The sequence below is a fragment of the Macaca nemestrina genome, chromosome 1 (assembly GCF_043159975.1).
Source record: "Macaca nemestrina isolate mMacNem1 chromosome 1, mMacNem.hap1, whole genome shotgun sequence".
Taxonomy (NCBI): domain Eukaryota; kingdom Metazoa; phylum Chordata; class Mammalia; order Primates; family Cercopithecidae; genus Macaca; species Macaca nemestrina.
In genome coordinates this window covers 220758374-220777756 of record NC_092125.1, presented here as the reverse complement: position 1 = coordinate 220777756, position 19383 = coordinate 220758374, and the positions used below count along the sequence as shown (strand labels likewise).

The 19383-nt window shown below is 38.8% G+C and overlaps 1 protein-coding gene across 7 annotated transcripts in view; it reads left to right on the top strand.

Moving 5' to 3' along the window:
- Positions 1 to 19383, top strand: part of LOC105473203 (PR/SET domain 2) — a 128944-nt gene that overhangs the window by 26643 nt on the left and 82918 nt on the right. For 6 of the 7 annotated variants that reach the window (XM_071100430.1, XM_071100416.1, XM_011726858.3 and 3 more), the window contains 3 exons: positions 3935 to 4052; positions 5744 to 5847; positions 17745 to 17897. In XM_071100430.1, the coding sequence (XP_070956531.1) occupies positions 3935 to 4052; positions 5744 to 5847; positions 17745 to 17897 (375 nt within the window). Of the gene's footprint in view, positions 1 to 3934; positions 4053 to 5743; positions 5848 to 17744; positions 17898 to 19383 lie in introns of those variants that run through there. The other variant, XM_011726862.3, reaches the window with a different exon arrangement.

The window sequence follows — 19383 nt, the reverse complement described above, 5'->3', positions numbered from 1 at the left end:
TGTTTCCCCGATATTGTCACAGATTTCCTTTCTAATTCTGGAGAGGCCTCACCTGTCTGTCTGAAAAGGCATCCCCATCCCTATTCCATGACTCCGTGACTGTGTTTCCTGTTTTTTGTTTTTTTTTTTTTTTTTTTTTTTTGAGACAGTCTCGCTCTGTCAGCCAGGCTAGAGTGCAGTGGCATGATCTCGGCTCACTGCAACCTCTGCCTCCCGGGCTCAAGCAGTTCTCTTGCCTCAGCCTTCTGAGTAGCTGGGATTACAGGCGCCCACCACCACGCCTAGCTAATTTTTGTATTTTTAGTAGAGACAGGGTTTCACCATGTTGGCCAGGCTGGTCTCGAACTCCTGACCTCAGGTAATCTGCCTGCCTTGGCCTTCCAAAGTGTTGGGATCACAGGCGTGAGCCATTGCACCCGACATTCCCCTCTTTTTTTTATTCGCCATTGATCGGAAGGCATGTGTCCCCTTTTTTGTGCTTGAGTTTTCTACAGGGCATCAGCCGTTGTATGTATGTGTTTAATTTTGTCTCCATTTCTCACCAGAGTGATGCCTTGTTGAGACAAGTGTGCTGCCTAGAACATTGCCTGGCCCATAGCAGGATTCGGAAATATATAAATAAATATATAGAGTAGATGGTGCAATTTATTTTAGACAAGATCAATCTGGGAAATAGTGCCAGGATCAAATTGTGATTCTTTAGTGTAAGAATCAAGATGAACCCATTTAGATATAATATTACATCTAATCCTATCAGGATATATACCAAGAAGAGATCCCAGTTTATGAGTATGTAGGGGAGAGAACTTTTTGACAACATTCCTTTGTTCCTAAGGTTTACTTGTATATTGATTGCTTGGAATTAATGACATACCACATTTTCTAAAAAAGGGTTCTTATATTGATCCAGAAGAATACCTACCTCAAATTCAAGAAGAAATTCAGGCTCATGTGGAGAAGATACTTCCTGATAGATGACCCTGCTCTTTTATTTATTTCTATCCCCCTTTTTAGAAAAAGCTTTAAGTTAGCTTACAAAGAGCCATGCACTCATTCAAGTATTTAAGTGACAACAAACATTTGAAATCTACTGCTAAGCTGGGGGAACACAACATTGAATAAGATAGATACCATCTGTCTTCACTGCAGTCTCACAGAGGAGGCACACAGTAAACACAGAGCTATACAAATAAGCATTTAAAACTGTGGTAAGAGCTATGAAGGAGAACCAAGCAAGAAAAGAGGGTGGTTCTATTTAGGAAGTCCAGCCTACTTTCTAGTAGACTGGACTATTTACTAGTAGACTGGACTATTCAGGAAGTCCAGTGTACTTTCTACTCCTCAAATCATTGATTTTCTAGAAATGTTCTAGACAGTTTGCAGCCATAGCCACAGCCATGGAGAGCCCAGTGGGGGTGTGGGTGGAAGGGAGGGCCGGCCCTGGGGCTGCCCAGTGTCTGGGTTGTGCTGCTGTGAGCTGAGGTGCTCCTCTTGTAGTTCGGTCCTTTTGTAGTGTGAAGGATACGACAATAACAGAAAAAGCTTTCCTCTACTGGGTGTATGAGTCCAAAAGGAAAACCAATGGGTCTACTGGGACAAGAGGTGGAATAAAAGAGTAATTTAAAAGAAAAAAAAAGACAAAAAATAATGGGTTGACTTAAAACAGATAAACAAATGCATAGGATTTTTTGGTATTTCTTTTTCCCATGGCCTCTCTGCTGAGGTCCTTTATGTTCTCGGGTGCTTCAGAAATTTTAATACACGTGATCTCCAACTTGAAGTTACACATTTCCTATGGGAATGACCATTCCTGCCTTAAGCACCATCTCCTGCTGACATTTCCATGGAAATCTGGAAGTTTTAGGGCAGAGGTTCTTAGATGATATTCCAGCAGAATCTTAAGTGAAAACTCCATGATGGTTAGGACTGACCATAGGCACTCAGATCGGACAGATACGGGTTCAGATCCAGGCTTTGAGCCATTTAAGCAACGTCCGTAAGCTCTAATTCCCTGCTCTGTGTGGAGAGGGGGAGACACTGATAACACCTGTTTCTTGGGCTATTTGGAGTAAATTCTCCCCAGCACGTAAGACAGCACAGTGCCTTGAGCAAGGAAGTTCTCAGTAAATATGAAGTTGTCATTAGAATCACTGTGAAAGTGCCTGGAAGTATCCGTTTAGGTTAGCAGACACGGTGACTTTTGAAATCAGCTGTGCTTCTGGGGAGAATAAATGGTGCTGCGTGTTTGCCTAGGGTCCCAACTGAGACGGAAGAAGAAGACCCCCTTTTACTTTACTAAATGGCCAGTACTGATAGGACATCACTCTGGCTAATATTTGTTAATGTCACTTACTTTATCAGTGTTAGGAAATAATCATTATGTAGCTTAGGATGCCAATGGCAACTACCAATGTAATACCTTTTCCCTCTTTGGAAATAAATTGTTCACGTTTCCAAAAATCCAGCTTATAGATTAAGAATTTAAAAACGGGGACACTATATTTAGAAGTGAAAAATGTCTGTAGTTAATTTATTCACAATTTAGCTAATTGGAAGTACCAGTAAGACCATTTTCTGGGGCTAATTGGCTATCTTATGTTTTGAAAATGTTTCGGGGATATTGTTGGGACAAAGGTGTAAATCAAGCAGGAACAAAGCATTTATGTGTCTGAAATGTAGGCTCATTTGGCTCAGCTCTGCACGAGAGACGAACCTGTCTCTAGATGCCCTGTCTTGGGCTCTCCAGCTTGAAGCAGGCCAGAGAGTAGATGACCATGTTTGTGACTGTGAGATTTATTTCTCTTGAAGTAGACTGTTGATAATTAATAAACCAAAAATTGAAATGCTGAGAGTATACCAGTTTGGATGATATTCTTTTCTTTGTACATATATTCTTGAGGACGACAAGAGCTTCATTGTTGTCGGAAAAATTGATCTTTTTTGTTTGGGGGTTTACTTTTGCTTATGTTGGTTCCTTTAAAAGTTCTGGAGAAATGTTTCCCTGTGCAGTGAAATGAAACACACTCAGACTACAAAGCCTATCATTCTTAGCAGTGCTGTGATACGCACATCAGTTAGACTGGATAAGCACATCAGCTCCGTAGGATATATGATGTACCGGTTACTAGACCCTTGGTGTTCCTTTGATTTGAAAGTTATCAAAAAATAACAGTCATATTCTACCAGTTGGCTCAAATCTCTCCCTTCCTTACATACGTACCTAATAGTAATCTTTTCTTAAGATTATGAATTCCAGCATGAACTTTGAAAAGTGATTTAAAAAAATTCTCTGTTTCTTAGCAACTCGGTGATATCCTGGTGATTTTGCTGTTTAGTGACTTGGTGAACAGCGGTAAATTACTGTTTCCTGGAGAGGTGGCACTTGCAGTGAGGGACCACAATAAGTTGTCGTGTTCTGGAAAGGAATATTCAAGGCCCCATCCAGTTAGGGGTTGTTGCTGGAGGGCAACATGGATGGGGCAGGGTTGGAGGGCCCCAGTAGCCTTTGTGGTGTGTGCTGAAAGCATTCATTGAAGGTGGGCAGTGTTGGTTTTTATTTTTTAAATGTGCTAAGGTACTGATGGTAGCCTTTGATTTAGAAGTAAGCTTATGCTATATTTTGCTGCCAGATTCTATTTGAGTTTAAAGCAGTATGGTGCCAGAGATTATCATGTTTTGCAAATGGCCACAGGTGGCTGGAACAAAATAGAGTAACACAGACATGCTTGAAGGCTGCAGTGGTTTCCTTTGGACAGTTACAAACAAGCATCAAAGCAGCTCCTCAAATGCTTGACATCATCGTTTTGGTCTGGCTTGCCAGCTTCAGGTTTTGATTACATTTTTGCATATTTGCTTATTGAACCAGAAAAAAAAACAACCCCACGATTTGGGTTTTCTTTCTTTTGCTATGATCCTTCTATTTCTTGACTTGCAGAACACTACTGAGCCTGCGGTGGCCACCGAGACCCTGGCTGAGGTACCCGAACATGTGCTGCGAGGACTTCCGGAGGAAGTGAGGCTTTTCCCTTCTGCTGTTGACAAGACCCGGATTGGTGAGTACTCCTCCTGTCCCGGAGCAAGTCAGGCAGTAAAGAGCAGGTGGCAGTGCGGCTTCCTGCAGGGGCATGTCAGGTAGGGAGCACACCATAAAAGCAGCGGATTTACCCTTGACCTAGAAGATTTTATGGTGTTGATGCATTTTCCAGTCAAGAATCCAGGTTGGACATGGGTTATAAAAATAAAACTGGGAAAACACACACACACACACACACACACACACACACACACACACACACGTCCCATCCTTCTTTACTTGCCCAAGTGTCCTCCTCCTATGAGTCTCGTTGCTGAACCTCGCCCCACAGAATGTGTTGTTCCCTTCTCTCTGATTTCACCATGATGAGCGTGATTGTGCCATTATATTCACTTCATTGTTTTGTAATTATTTTTACACTTGGCCCTGTTGTTTCTTGTGCCTTTATTTCTTATGTATCTTTGTGCCTCCAGTACCAGACACTTTGTGGACCCTCAGTAGATACTTGAATGAATGACATGCTGTGAGTGTATCTAAATTCTTCTGGCTGGGATTTCTCCTTGAACACAAACCAAGCTTGTGTGTGTTTGGTCTTTTTGTGGCCTAATCTTTAGACAGAAGGCTAAGGAAGTGAATTGTAAAACTTCAGTCAAAATACAGTCTTGGAATACATCATATTTATATCCCTGTTTCTTTTTTTTAGATGTACTTCCGATACTCCAATTTATATGTACACGTGTGTGAAAAAATTTTAACACATGCTTTTAAAAATTCTCACTGGAAACTTACTCATTGAGCAGTTTGAATATATTGTTCAAATGAAAGTGGTTGATTTTATAGCTCAACTAATTGATTGTTAGTGTTGTTGTCAAATGCAGTTCATAGCAGACTTACAGAAAAGTGGGATTTGTACATCCTAGCAGGATAGGACCGGCCCAGCCTTTACCCCCCATTCCGTATATGAGGAAACTGAAGCCAAAAGGTGAGGGAACCAATCTGAGGTGCTGCTATGTGCCAGTTTGTTGACTGCTGGGCCAGACTCCTGCCATTTCACTGCCTGCTTGCTCATTAAATCTCTTTCTGTTATGGTCAGTGCATAGTAAATAGGAATAACCCTAAGAATACTGTGGATGAACAGCTATTTTGGCTGTTAGAAACTGAAAAGTGAGCCATTCCAGTAGCTAAGTTTTCAGGAAGCTTAGTTAGGCAGGAAAGCGTTTTCCACTTTAAGCAAATGAACTTCAAAAATATTTATTCATAAAACTATATTTCTAACCCTTTAAAAGAACAAGTCATGTTCATTAGGGACAATTTGAACTTTACAGACAAGCAGACAGAGGAGTTTAAAAATCAGTTGTAGTTTCACTCCATTCCAATATTTTTTCTCTTCAGTTGTTGTGACTGTTATTCAAGTATTTGTGATCCTACTGTATGGGTAGTGTTACATGTAAAACATTAAAAAATATATACAACTTTTTTTCTAATTATAAAACAATGTAGGTTCTTTATAGAACAGAAGAGTATAAAGAAGAAAAATAAAAATCCCCATTGAGGACTTGACTTAATTTAACTTGATCTCAGGCTATTTAACATTAGCTTGATTTAGGCAGTCTAGCCTTTTACCTATTTTGTGAAACTTAATTGATTTTAATGGTTTCAATCTTTAAAATAACCATGATACATTATAAAAATACTGATTTTATTTTCTAGGTGTCTGGGCCACTAAACCAATTTTAAAAGGCAAAAAATTTGGGCCATTTGTTGGTGATAAGAAAAAAAGATCTCAGGTTAAGAATAATGTATACATGTGGGAGGTAAGAAGTAATTCTGATTCTTTGTTTTTCAGAGTTTTATGAAATAATTATTCTGTTCTCTCAGAATTTGACATTTTGAAATTAAAACAATCATTTTAATGTGTTCTTTAAAATCAAGAATATTTTTATTAAAGAGAAAATGTGTTTCCCTGGATACAGACTGCTATTTATATATGCTTTTGTATTTTGAAACTGCTTGGCTGTCCTCAACAATAAATGTCAAATCCATGTTTTATATTGCCGTGTCCAAGGTGTTTTGCTTTGCAACTAAGACTTTGACTTCCTGTTCGATGGTTTGTCACTTCACAGGCTTCCAGATAAACCCCATAAAAGACACTATGGTGGCTGCAAAGAAAGCACTGTTAGGTTCTTCTCTATATTTTAGAAAGTAATTTCGGTGTTGCTAGGAGATTCAGAGTTGGATATATTTAGCATATGGCTCATATGTAGCGCTTGTAATTTTTCAGGAGTTTTTCATCTATTAATTTCATGTTTTCTGAGCAATCCTGGAAGACAGCAGGGCATCTGCACGCTCCTTTGAGAGGGGAAGCAGTCAGGAGACAGAGCTGAGCTCTCCTTCTCTGTGGGGCTCCACTCGAGAGGCCTGTAGATGCAGAACTAGAATGCATCTCTCCCTGCCTCACTGGGAGGCAGTTAAGGTTTTCATTGCATTGCCTGAGTTCAAATCCTACCTCTAGCTTCGTGACTTGGAGCAGGGTATATAACCTCTGGGCTAGAAAACCCTCAATTTAAAAAACAGAGATAAAAGATATCTCCTAGGATAGTTGTGAAGATCAAATTTGTCATTGTTGCTTTTGTTGTTCCCTGGGGTATTGCATAGGAATTCAGCATTTGTGATGAATTTAGTTCAAGTCAGTGCCCCCTGGAAGCCCCCTGAATTCTTAAAGGAGCTCCATGGTGTGACTCCTTTTCAAAACAAGTTAAGTTTTTGGCTGGTGAGGAAAAGCATTCCTATTAGATTGTCTGAAATTGAATCACATCTGTTTTTTACACATTAACATATAAAAGCCTAAAAATAAAATATGGCTAGGAAATGTGTGGACACTTTTCATCAAGAAGTTCTGTGGCATTTGTATGGTTGAGGTACGCTGCTATTTTTCTTCATGCTCTAAGCTGTTTCCCAACTCAAAAAATCCGACAGTTTCTCCCAATAATTTTGAGTTCTTTGTTTCTTATGAATTTGTTATAATGTATCTTCTGACTCTTAAAGGGGGGTGTCTTAGGAAATGAGGATTTACCACAAGAGTCATTGCATTCTGTTATTTCACCACTTTTGAGGTGTAAGAATTCTGTGTTTGTAGAAAAGCTGCCTGGCCAAAAAATGTTAAGATAATGCCTGCGTGATTAAAAATGTCTTGGACACAAAATTATTCTCCCAAATAAACTGCATTTTTAATTTTAGATGTTTCCCAAGGGAAAGTAACAAATTTGCTCACCAGGTTTAGCACTACGTTTAGTGAGAATAATGTCAAGGAACCAGAAACTGCTTACTCTAGTGCTGTGTTTATAACACTAATCTTGAACAAGTGCCATCAATATTAAACTTAAGTTAGTAGTACCTGTTTTATCCCATGTAACAACTTGATATTGTTGGGCATATCGTATCATTTATTAATAGTCCTTTTTGTAAATTAAGCTTCATTTGCATTGAGATTCATACATAGTATGACTCGATAGTTGTTGAGAATTTGGAACCATGACTTATTAGAATTTCTTCTATAAACCTGTTAACATCCCATTGTTAATGTAAGATACTTCTTATATGCTGTACTACTAGAGTTTGCAAATCCTTGATAAGAATCCTAGTTCTTATCAAGGGTGGCTTTTGTCTTCCTGCAATTAAAAAAAACTCATTCAAGTAGTTCTGACTACAAAGTATACATTTGCTATAGAAACCTGTAAGCCTTTTGCTCTGTTAAAATAAAAGTCAATAGATGTGACATACATGTGTAAGTGTGTATATGGCAAAGGAAGTATAAATTATAATGTAAATATTTCTTAGAAAGAATAAAATGAACATTGAGGTAAGACTTAGTAGTTTCCCATTAATTTATTCCAACTCTGCTCTTACCCTCAGACCTGCATCAGAATGCCTTGTATTAATGTAACAGGAATGGCTTATCATCAGAATCTCATCTTGGGTATTTGTTCTTCCATCAAATCCCCTAAGACCATCTTATCTTTTAGCAGCAGGGTCTTAGACCCCAGCCAGAATTCCATCTTAAAGCTAATCTAAGACAAAGTGTTAAATTGCTCTCCTTGAGCCCTTGATTATCTAACCCAGTCTTAAGTTCTCTAAGCTTTCACTGAAAACATTCTGTTAAATCAGAAATAACAGGAGAGGAACAGTAGAGTATCCTCAGGGTGAATGCACAAAATAGGTTCTTACAAGGAGAGCGCGTTCTTCGATGGGTTTCTGGCAGGGAGCCACCAGCTAGCTGGCGCTCAGGACTTGGTGTTTTCGTTCTCTTGACTCTCCCCATCCGCGCCGAGGAATCTGCCGTATTTTAAAACCACCTCTGATAAAAGCCTTTTAGATGTACTTTTGTGGGACTCAAATTGCTTCTAATTAACAGAACTTTAGAATTGCTTGGATAAGAATTATTTTAGTAAGCTTTGTTTTTTTTTTAAATACACTTCTTTTTTTTTTGGTGCAGTTTTAGGTTCACGGCAAAATTGAGCAAACAGTACAGATAGTTCCCAAATACCCGCTGTCCCCACACATGCACTGCCTTCCCCACTATCAACCTCCTGCGGCAGAGTGGGGCCTTTGTCAGCCTATGAACCCTCATTGACACGTCGTTATTACCCAAAGTCCACAGTTTACATTAGCGGTCACTCTTTGTGTTATATGTTCTAATAAATCTTTTAAATTTTAAAATTAATACATGCTCACTGCAACATAATAGAAACAATACAGAAAAATATATACAAGAACATAAAAATCATTGAAACTCCTACCATCCAGGCGCAACCACTGTGAACATCTTCCTGAATGTTCTTTTAACTCCTTGCTTCGCTGCTTCTCTGTTTTCAGCCTCACATATACACTGGTACATTTACAACCCGTATGTAGAAATTTTTACAATTGAGATCAAACAGTACATGCAGTTTATAATGCTTTTTTTTCTTTCAGTATCTTGTGGACATATCTATGTGGACTACTTATTTACGTTATTGTTTCTTTCCCTCCCTCCCCTCCCTCCCTTCCTTCCTTTTTTTTTTTTTTTGAGACAGGGTCTTTCGCTGTTGCCCAGGCTGAAATGCAGTGGCATGTTCACAGCTCATCCTCTGCCTCCTGGGCTCAAGTGGTCTTCCTGTCTCAGCCTTCTGAGTAGCTGGGACAGGCCTGTGCCACTATGCTCAGCTAATTTTTGTATTTTTGGTAGAGATGGAGTTTCACCATATTGCCCAGGCTGGTCTTGAACTCACGGGCTCATGGGCTCAAGCGATCTGCCCGTCTCAGCCTTCCAAAGTGCTGGGATTACAGGTGCGAGCCACTGCACCTGGATTATTTACATCATTATTCCTACGCCTACCCAGAATTTCATTGTATACCATTCATGATTTATTTAACCAAGCCTTATGTTGGACGTTTAAATTATTTTAATGTTTTTATGATTATAAATAATTCTTCAAAGTATAAAACTCACTGTATATAAATATGTGTTGACTTGTCTGTTTTCTTAAATTTCTATAAGTATAAATGTTGTCAAAAAGTTATATACATTTTAACTTTTTATAAATTTTGCCAAACGTTTTCCCTCCAGAAGGATTGTACTATTAATTATTTATACAACCACCAAGGGTATATGTTTCTTGCCAGCCTTTTAAAATCCAGTATTGTTAATCTTTTTAATATTATATAGTTAAAAATATCATTTTTTATAGAGGAAGACCAGTGGTCACTGCTTCTATAAATATTTGCATTTTATTCATTCAGGCAACAAATTTTGAGGTCAGGAGGATAGAGGGAAGAAAGTAAAATTCCATGTCAGTTAAGATTGATAGAGAAATTGTCTCTGTGTAATGAGAAGACTTTAATGTAATTTTTAAAAGATATGTAAACATTTTTTATCAGTCAGCGCTGCTATGATTAAATATTAACAGGTGAGTTTTATAGTCCTCGCTATCTCAGTTCTTCTGATTTCAAATGATTTGTAAGTTAAAATTGCAAGCAAGAAGAAGAGAGAGAAGTCAGCCAGCTGATTCTGCAGAACCTTTTTTCAGAAAGTACTTTTCAGCTCTCAGTGCTGCTTTTTAGCAGTGGGAAAAGGTTTGGATCACTAAGGAAATCTAACCTGCGACCTGTTTGTTTCAGCGCTGGAGCTAAGAATGATTTTTACATTTTTAAATGGTTGGGAAAAATAAAAACATTTTGTGACATATGAAAATTATATAAAATTCAAATTTCAGTTCATGAGTAAAGTTTTATTGGAACACAGCTATGGTCATTCATCTAAATATTACGTACGGCTTCTTTTGCCCCATAATTGCAGAGTTGAGCAGTGGTGATGGAGACCAAATGGCCTGCAAAACTGCAGATATTTGTGTGTGGCCCTTTACAGAAAGTTTGCTCAGCCTTGGTCTTGATGTGTCGGGAAGAGTAGCAGTAGGAGTGAATGTGGTGATGTCTGGTTTCAGGTTTGCTGAGAAGCTGAGTGGTTAATAGCAGTGCATAGGTTTTGAACAAAGTAATTAAAGGTGGGATGGCTGTAGAATTGGTTGTCATAGAAACAGATGAGTCAATTACATTCCTCTTCTCTCAGGAGCTGCAGGACAGATGAGGACATTGAAGTACAGAGAATTAAGTGATCTTTTTGAACAGGTTAACTTGTACTCAGATTGGCAGCTTGGTCTGGTGCAAAAAAAAAAATTCTCTTTGAGAGTTTGTTTATTCATTCATTTAACCCCTATTAAACTTTTAGCGCGTACCAGGCACTGTCCTAAGTTCTTCAACACCATGCTGGGCATAAAATGTTTGTGGTGTTATAAACTACTGGTAATACCTCACGGAAATTTTTATTTGTGGAATAAAGGAATACTAGAAATGACCTAGATCTTTCCACAGGAGAGAAATCTGAGTTCTACGTGCCTTCATGAAGTTCCTAACAAATCTATTAGGAACTTACTGTCATTTAAAAGTAGGAATAAATTTAAAAAAGATGATCTCACTTTGGTAAAAAAGTGTTTCAATGAAAGCCTTTTTAAAATAAAGGCCTTTTTAAAAATAATATTCTTAGAATATTAGTCCTGGAATCAGGCCAGGAGCCCGTTTCTTGGTTGATTATTCAGTCTTCTTCCTGTTAGCAAAGCCCAGAGACTTAACACTTTTTTGTGTTGTGGACCCTTTTGAGAATCTCCCCAGAAAACACACAAATGCACATATGTTCACAAAATTTTTCATGTTACCTATAGGATTATATGGGATTCTTAAACATCTATGGTTCATAGATAGAACTTCTGATTTAAGAGTGAAAATAAATTATTTGTCCAGTGGCTGTTCATTGGGTGCCTACTGTGAACCAGTTAACATTCATTGTGCATTTGTTGTCGGGAGATTTTCCAGAATATTTGTCTACTTGTAGTATAAAATCTAGTCAGTCTAATTTTAAAAGAGAGGCTCTGTTAGTGCGGCTTCAAGGGCTTGAGAGGCCAAGCTATTTATTTTTTAAATTTGTGTTTTAGGATCTCTATAAAAGTCACTTGTGTATTGGGAAATGTGCTCTGACAAGTGTGCTTATTGAAATAAAATGTGCTGTCACCTGTTAGATTCTCTTTTATTTCCCTTATTCTAGTATTTTCAGAACATTTTAGAATATAGTGATGTATTAGAATAGTTCTTAAAATAAGTCTCGGATCTCCTACAGTCATCTGAGCAGTGAAGTAGTTGATACTGAAGACTCATTTTTGTCTGTGGTCACCAGGAAGTTAATTTTGTAGGATGTCAGTTTTACAATCTTCAGCAAACCCTTCAGGTGTCTAATTCTGTAACTGAAAAACAACTGGAATTTGAACATACCAAGAAGGTATAGTATTTTCTAGGTAGCAATGTCAATAAAATCCTTTATTTAAAAAAGGCTTTCATTGAAAGACTTTTTTACCAAAGTGAGATTATCTTTTTTTTCTTTATTCCTACTTTTAAATGAGGATAAGTTCCTACCAGATTTGTTTTACTACAAATTAGATAATGTATATGAAATTAGTTGATATAGACATCTCTGGCTCAGTTAATGTTAGTTGAACCTGAACACCAAAGAAAAACACTTGGATTGGAGGATGATGATTTTTTTTTTGTAGAGTTCTTTTAAAAATATAACCAAGTAGACCTTATTCCTTCTATCTACCTGGATGTTTGTACCCATTAAATGTTTGAGGTGATGAATATCCTTAAATACCCTAATTTGATTATTACACATGCTATGCATGTATCAGAATAACACATGTACTCCGTAAGTACAATTATTGCATATCAATGATTTTTTAAAATAGATGCTATAGATATTTTCCTCATTAACAAATATGAGTTGAAATAAAAAAAGATTACCAATTCAGTAATCTCTTAATTATTGCCTAGAATCGCTTTTTCCCCTAATGTTAGAGGATATGGGCTGTATTTTGAACCAAGAAAATGGGAATAATAATGGGAAAGGGTGTAGATTCCAGAACTGACATCCAAAAGTTCTCCGAGTCAAGGTTTACCGACGGGCACTCGTTGGAGGTTAAATGTGAACCTCCTGCCTATCTTTTGGGAACAGACAGGGGAAGTGCAAAGCAGGGTGTAGATTATAACATTGGAAATTCAACAAGCTAGATCCCCAGAAAAATGAAAATGTGAAAAGGAGCCTCAGGAGGTGTGGACAAAGGCCCACTGAAATGGGAGCTCAGGTCTCCAAGAGAGATTCTGTCTCCATGTGTTAGAGCCCCAGGTTACGTGCAGTGGAAGGGAAATCCAGAGAACAGCCAGCAGAAATGGTTTTATTGCTGTAGACTCTATAACTTTGGAGAGCTGGTTTGAGTGAAGATAAATTTTCTCTCAACATGGGAGTTGCTATAGTATGAGGAGGTTTCTTCATTGCCTTGTCCTAATTCCTGAGTGGTTTCTATCAAAATAAGCTGGTTATTGTAAGTTTTGATTGAGTGAGGTGCTTATAGGTGAACAGTTGAGGATTCCAATGATGGTAGGTTTGCAATAGTTGAATCAGAATTTTTTTTTAATTTATAAATTTGAATTAATACATGTAATAGGTAGATGATAAGGAAGGCTATAAGTTATAACCCTCACTCCTATCCCCTGAGGTAACTAATAATTTGGTTTGTTCTCTGCAAACCTTTCTCTATATAGCATAAAATATTTAATTTTGAATGTGTATTTAAATTGGCACGTGTACTAAAATTTGAATTTAGATTATTTTATAGCTATTTTATAACTGGATTAAATTGAATGGAAATTGGGTGGTATGAAAATTACATTCTGCTTGACAAGAATTACTACTCAGTCTCTGTTAGGTGGTAGAGGCAGAAAGGAGGTAGGGCCTGACCAACTTGTGGGAGGTTAGGGATGGAAAGAAGGGTCTGGAAAGAGGGAAAATAGAAAGGCAAGCTGAGAACTCCTTGCCTGTCTGCATATCTGTTTTATTTTGGCATAGGAAGAAATGAGGGGATCAGGTTTGAATCCTGGCTGTGATTTTTAGTGACTTAATTGTCCTGTTGAAGTTACCAACCTTCCGTAAGTTTGTTTACTTATAAAGGAGCTTAGTGATATTTCATAGTTATTTTATAAATTCTTTTTTTTTTTTTTTTTTGAGACGGAGCTTTTGCTCTTGTTGCCCAGGCTGTAGTGCAATGGGGCGATCTCAGCTCACTGCAACCCCCGCCTCCTAGGTTCAAGCTATTGTCCTGCATCAGCCTCCTGCGTAGCTGGGATTACAGGTGCCTGTCACCATGCCCAGCTAATTTTTTGTATTTTTAGTAGAGACAGGATTTCACCATGTTGGCCAGGCTGGTCTCGAACTCTTGACTTCAGGTGATCGACCTGCCTCGGCCTCCCAAAGTGCTGCGATTATAGGCATCACGCCAGGCCTATTTTATAAATTCTTAAAAGAGTTAAATAACATGTAAGTCATCTAGCCCACTGCTTGGTTCAGTGGTCCCTCTCTTTCTTCGTTCTTTCGAAGTAGGGAGTTTGAATTTGAAAGTTAGTTAACTTGTCAAAATTCATTTTTCATGGTACATAATTAGATACCTTTGCCTTTTTAAAAAGGACTGTTTTATAGACTAAATCAATAAAAAGATAATTGATTATAAGGTAGTATTTCTCTGGGATCAAGTCAGTTGAATATTTGTTGGCCCTTATAAAGATCTGGAAATTAGTTATTCATTGATAGTTAGAGGAAGCAAAATTATGTCACATTTTGGAGATAGGGTCGGTGTGTCAATCACTGAAATTAATTTGATTGGAAACAAAGGTTTGACCAAGTAAGATGGGAATTGTATGAAAACACATTTTAATCTCAGTTTCTTAAACATAAGTTGAACTCTCAATAAAAATGTGAAAGCTATAAGATTTTTAGAAATATCTGTGGAGGAAGAGGAAGATGAGGAAGATTTTAGCTTAGCATTCAGCAGACCATTCAGACCTTTGGCTACCTTCATTCAAACTTAGGTTTTCATTCAGAAGACTAACTTGCTTTTCCCACCTTCCTCCCATTTTTACCATGTAGAATATACCAAATCAGTGGGGGAAAGATAGAAAATTAAAGAAAATAAAAATTACGGATTATCCCCCTTCTCAGAGAAAACCATTGCTGACATTTTAATGTATTTAGTTTCAGATTATTTTTCTTTTCATATTCATGTGTTCATATGCTTAAAACAAAAATGACATACTTTAAAAATACTTTTTATAATGCTTTTTAATTTATTTTTTATTTATTTATTTTTTTTTGAGACAGAGTTTCACTCTGTCGCCCAGGCTGGAGTGCAGTGGCGCGATCTCGGTTCACTGCAAGCTCCACCCCCCGGGTTCACGCCATTCTCCTGCCTCAGTCTCCCAAGTAGCTGGGACTACAGGTGCCTGCCACCACACCTGGCTAATTTTTTTGTATTTTTAGTAGAGACGGGGTTTCGCCGTGTTAGCCAGGATGGTCTTGATCTCCTGACCTCATAATCCACCTGTCTCGGCCTCCCAAAGTGCTGGGATTAAAGGCATGAGCCACCATGCCTGGCCTATAAATGCTTTATTCAATCAAATGTATTGTGAATGCCTTTATGCTGATAAATGTATTTCCACAACATCTGGTTATCTTTGCTCTCTTCTAATTACAGAAATAATGCATGTTTATTGGAAAAAGTTTTCAAGTATATCGGTATATCTAATAGGAAATAAATCTTGCCATATAATCTAATTAATCATTTGTACCACAGTACTTTTTAGTGTCTTAGGTTTCAGCTATATGGATGGACCATAATTTACTGAGTTAATTCCATATTGTTTTCCATTTAGCCATGAATTAGAAGCAATTTACAGTAAACCACACTGCTGTGAACATTTTTGTATATACATCTGGGTACAGTTGTCCAATGATCTCATTAGAATGAATTCCTACAAGTGTATGTGCTGGTTAGTGTGTGTATATTTTAAAGATTTTTTTTTTTTTTTGGTCAGGTACTGCTAAATTCTTTCCAAAATCAATCTGTTTTCTGATCAGCAGTGTTTGGGGGAATATCTGTTTTTTTCCACACCCTTTCCTATCTTTAAGAAAAATTTTTTGTGTGTGCCCATTTAAAAGGTTAAAACTGTTTTAACTTTCAAGTTATTTTTTATTAACTGAGTTTACTATTACGAGGTTTTGGCTACGTGTATTCATTTGTGAATTACTTCTTGGCCTATTTCTAAAAATTGAAGTGTCATCTTTTTCTACAAAAACAACTATTCCCTTTTTGTACATCAGTCAGTATGACTTAGAAGATGCCTTAGTCTCCTCTGAAACAAAATGAGTTACGTATGAATAAAAAATTTACTCAACTGTAACACTTTGCTTTTTGCATATGGCTGTATTGACCTGAGAGCCAGGAAGTTCTGGCACAACCTGTATTTTTATCCTGAGGCAGGTAGATAGACTCCAGCTACCTTGTGAACTGTGTGGTTTTCTTGGCAACTCTGTCTGTGTTTGTCTCTGCAGTCTCATCAGTCTTGGTAGCTGTGCCAGTATTCGGGTGGGGAGTGAGTGGGACTCTGTCATCACTGCAATAAATTAAAGTGAAACTTACTATCCCTGAGCCCAGGGGCAGCTGATATTGCAGATGGGGGAATAATGTCTGTGTAAGTTACTGTGTACAGATACTCTCCTTGGTGCCTATGGTGATTAAAGTAACTACAATGCACCTTGTAGCATGGTACCTGTTACACAGTAGATGCTCATTAGATGTTGGTAGTTCAGTTAACCAGGATGGTCAAGGAAGGCAGTGATAAATAGAAGACAAGCAGATCTGAGTTGAAGCCCTTCTTTATGACAGTTAAACAGGTGACTTTGGGAAAGTTATTTAACTTTTGAGCCTCAATTTTCACATGTTGAAAGGAGAGCTAATAAGCCTGCTACATAGGATTAAATGAGATAATATGTCAGGCATGTAGCATTATGCCTGATGTTTGACTTTCCAGAGGAAGAAGGCGGTGTTACGGCCCAGTAAGGTGGATGCTGCCGCTTGGCAATCACAGGCCTAGACACCCAGGCATGCCCAGAAGAGCAGCATCCTCACTATCAGTGGGCAGAGTGGGAGCTTTGTTCCAGAAGGAAAGGTGCAGTGAAGAAAGGTGATTAATGTGGGGAAGGGAGGGATGAAGGCATGAATGATGGGAATAATGAGGAAAAAATGGAAACATCTAGATTATATCCTTTCTTCCTAAAAATAAAGTAAAAGACTCATTTCTTTTGCCCAGCACGTCTGTCAGCCAGTTGATTCTGCAGTTCTGTTTCAGTGCCTACTCGAGTGTTTTGTAGACTGGTTTTGGGAAAATGTGTGTATATATATATATGCATGTATACACAAAATTAAAGTTAAAAATAGTTGCCAAATAGATGTTCTTTTAAAATGAAGGATGATAAATAAGTGCTGGAAGCCTCTGTGGGAGGAATTGGTGTGGGTGAGAAGGGAAGGCTTCTTGCAAGAGGAGATTTGATTTGACTCCTGAAAGGGGTTAAAGTTTTGGTCCTTTTCTTTTTGAAGGCCACTGATATTTCCCAGAGTCTGTTCCATTGCCCCTTCATCCTTGCAGATGCTTTGGATGGAGTCTATTTTAAGGGTCAGCTGAGTTTGCAGAAGCATCATATCCTGTCACCCATGTGCCTGGTTCACAATGCTTGTTCACTCCTGAAGTCCCTGTGAACCCTGCCAGAAAGGGACCTGCTGAACTGTATAGTGTGGCAGGGCCAGGTGCCATACTCGATTAGCGGAGCAACCCAGAAAGCTTGGGATCTTTGTGCTGTGAACACCACTGCAAGCTGTTTTCCTTTCTGAGTCACACTTTACGGAGCATAGTTGTCATTTGTCTCTGTGTACATATTTGTAAAGCATTTGGAGATATCAAGCATGTTAACTGTAGCTCTTGAAGAGAGTGTGTGTGTGTGTGTGTGCGGGGGTGGTGGGGCGGGTGGAAACAAGCCTAAGTAGAAAAATAGTGAGAATTACACTTTTGAATTCCAGTTTTCACCTTGAATTTGTCTTTTCTCTGTCGCTTGTTTTGTTTTTATGAAATGCTTTATATAGAGTACTTGCATATAATGAAAAAGAATTATCCTTAAAAGTTAAAAATGGAAACATTTTAAAGATACTCCTATTTTAACAAAAGTTTTTTATTTTTCTCCATTTTCAAGGTATATTACCCAAATTTGGGATGGATGTGCATTGATGCCACTGATCCAGAGAAGGGAAACTGGCTGCGATATGTGAATTGGGCTTGCTCAGGAGAAGAGCAAAATTTATTCCCACTGGAAATCAACAGAGCCATTTACTATAAAACTTTAAAGGTAACAGTGTTAGAATTAATTTACTGTTAGTTACACTGCTTATGTTTTCCTTTTTTTTTTTTGAGACGGTCTCATTCTGTTGCCCAGGCTGGAGTGTAGGGGCTCCATCACAGCTCACTGCAGCCTAAGCCTCCCCAGGCTTGGGTGATCCTCGGACTTCAACCTCCTGAGTAGCCAGGACTAAGTTTTGAATTTTTTGTAAAGACAGAGCTTTGCTATGTTATCCAGGCTGGTCTCAAACTGCTGGGCTCAGCGATCTACCTGCCTTAGCCTCCCAAAGTGCTGGGATTACCGGCACAAGCCACAATGCCTGGGCCTGCTTATGTTTTTCTAATGCTGTCCTTAGTTGTGACTGACAATGATTTTGCAGACCTGGAAAGGATTATATTTGGAAGTACTTCATCCACACTCTCAAGATTCTGTGTTTTAATATATGGTTGCCGTGTGTGTCAGGGAGCTAAAGCATGAAGATCGTGTTAAGTAATTACACAGTGCATCTTTAAAGATACTGATGAGTTAAGCATGTGGCAGCTGCTTCCCTCCTCCGATGACACAGAGGCATTGGGAACTGTCTGGCAGATTTATCCAACTGTAAGAAACTATCAGTAGGTATGGTGGGTCTGTGTTAACTGAATACACATTGTTAGTCTTTGATATTAATGCAGCCTTGGATTAGCTTTTCTTTTCCCTAAATTTTACTGAGAATAGAAATTGAACAGAACATGTTTCTTCCTTTTGCCAGATTTTTCCTTGGAGATATTGATTGTTGAAAAGAAGAAAGTCATGTTTTAGGATTGGTAATGAGGTTATGGAGCACATTCAGGGACATGAATGTGAGGAAACGTGGAGTGTTGCTGCGTTTCTTCGTGGAGAAAGGCCGTGTCTCCCTCATTTTCATGGGTCACATTCTTTAAGAAGACAAATCCGGCCGGGCGCGGTGGCTCAAGCCTGTAATCCCAGCACTTTGGGAGGCCGAGACGGGCGGATCACGAGGTCAGGAGATCGAGACCATCCTGGCTAACACAGTGAAACCCCGTCTCTACTAAAAATACAAAAAAAACTAGCCGGGCGTGGTGGCGGGTGCCTGTAGTCCCAGCTACTCGGGAGGCTGAGGCCGGAGCTTGCAGTGAGCTGAGATCCGGCCACTGCACTCCAGCCTGGGCGGCAGAGCGAGACTCCGTCTCAAAAAAAAAAAAAAAAAAAAAGAAGACAAATCCGGCCAGACTTGGTGGCTCACGCCTGTAATCCCAGCACTTTTGGGAGGCCCAGGTGGGCAGATTATCAGGTCAGGAGATCAAGACCATCCTGGCTAATACGGTAAAACCCCATCTCTACTAAAAACAAAAAATAAGCCAGGCATGGTGGCGGGCGCCTGTAGTCCCAGCTTCTCGGGAGGCTGAGGCAGGAGAAGGGCGTGAACCCGGGAGGCAGAGGTTGCAGTGAGCCGAGATCATGCCATTGCAATCTAGCCTGGGCGACAGAGCAA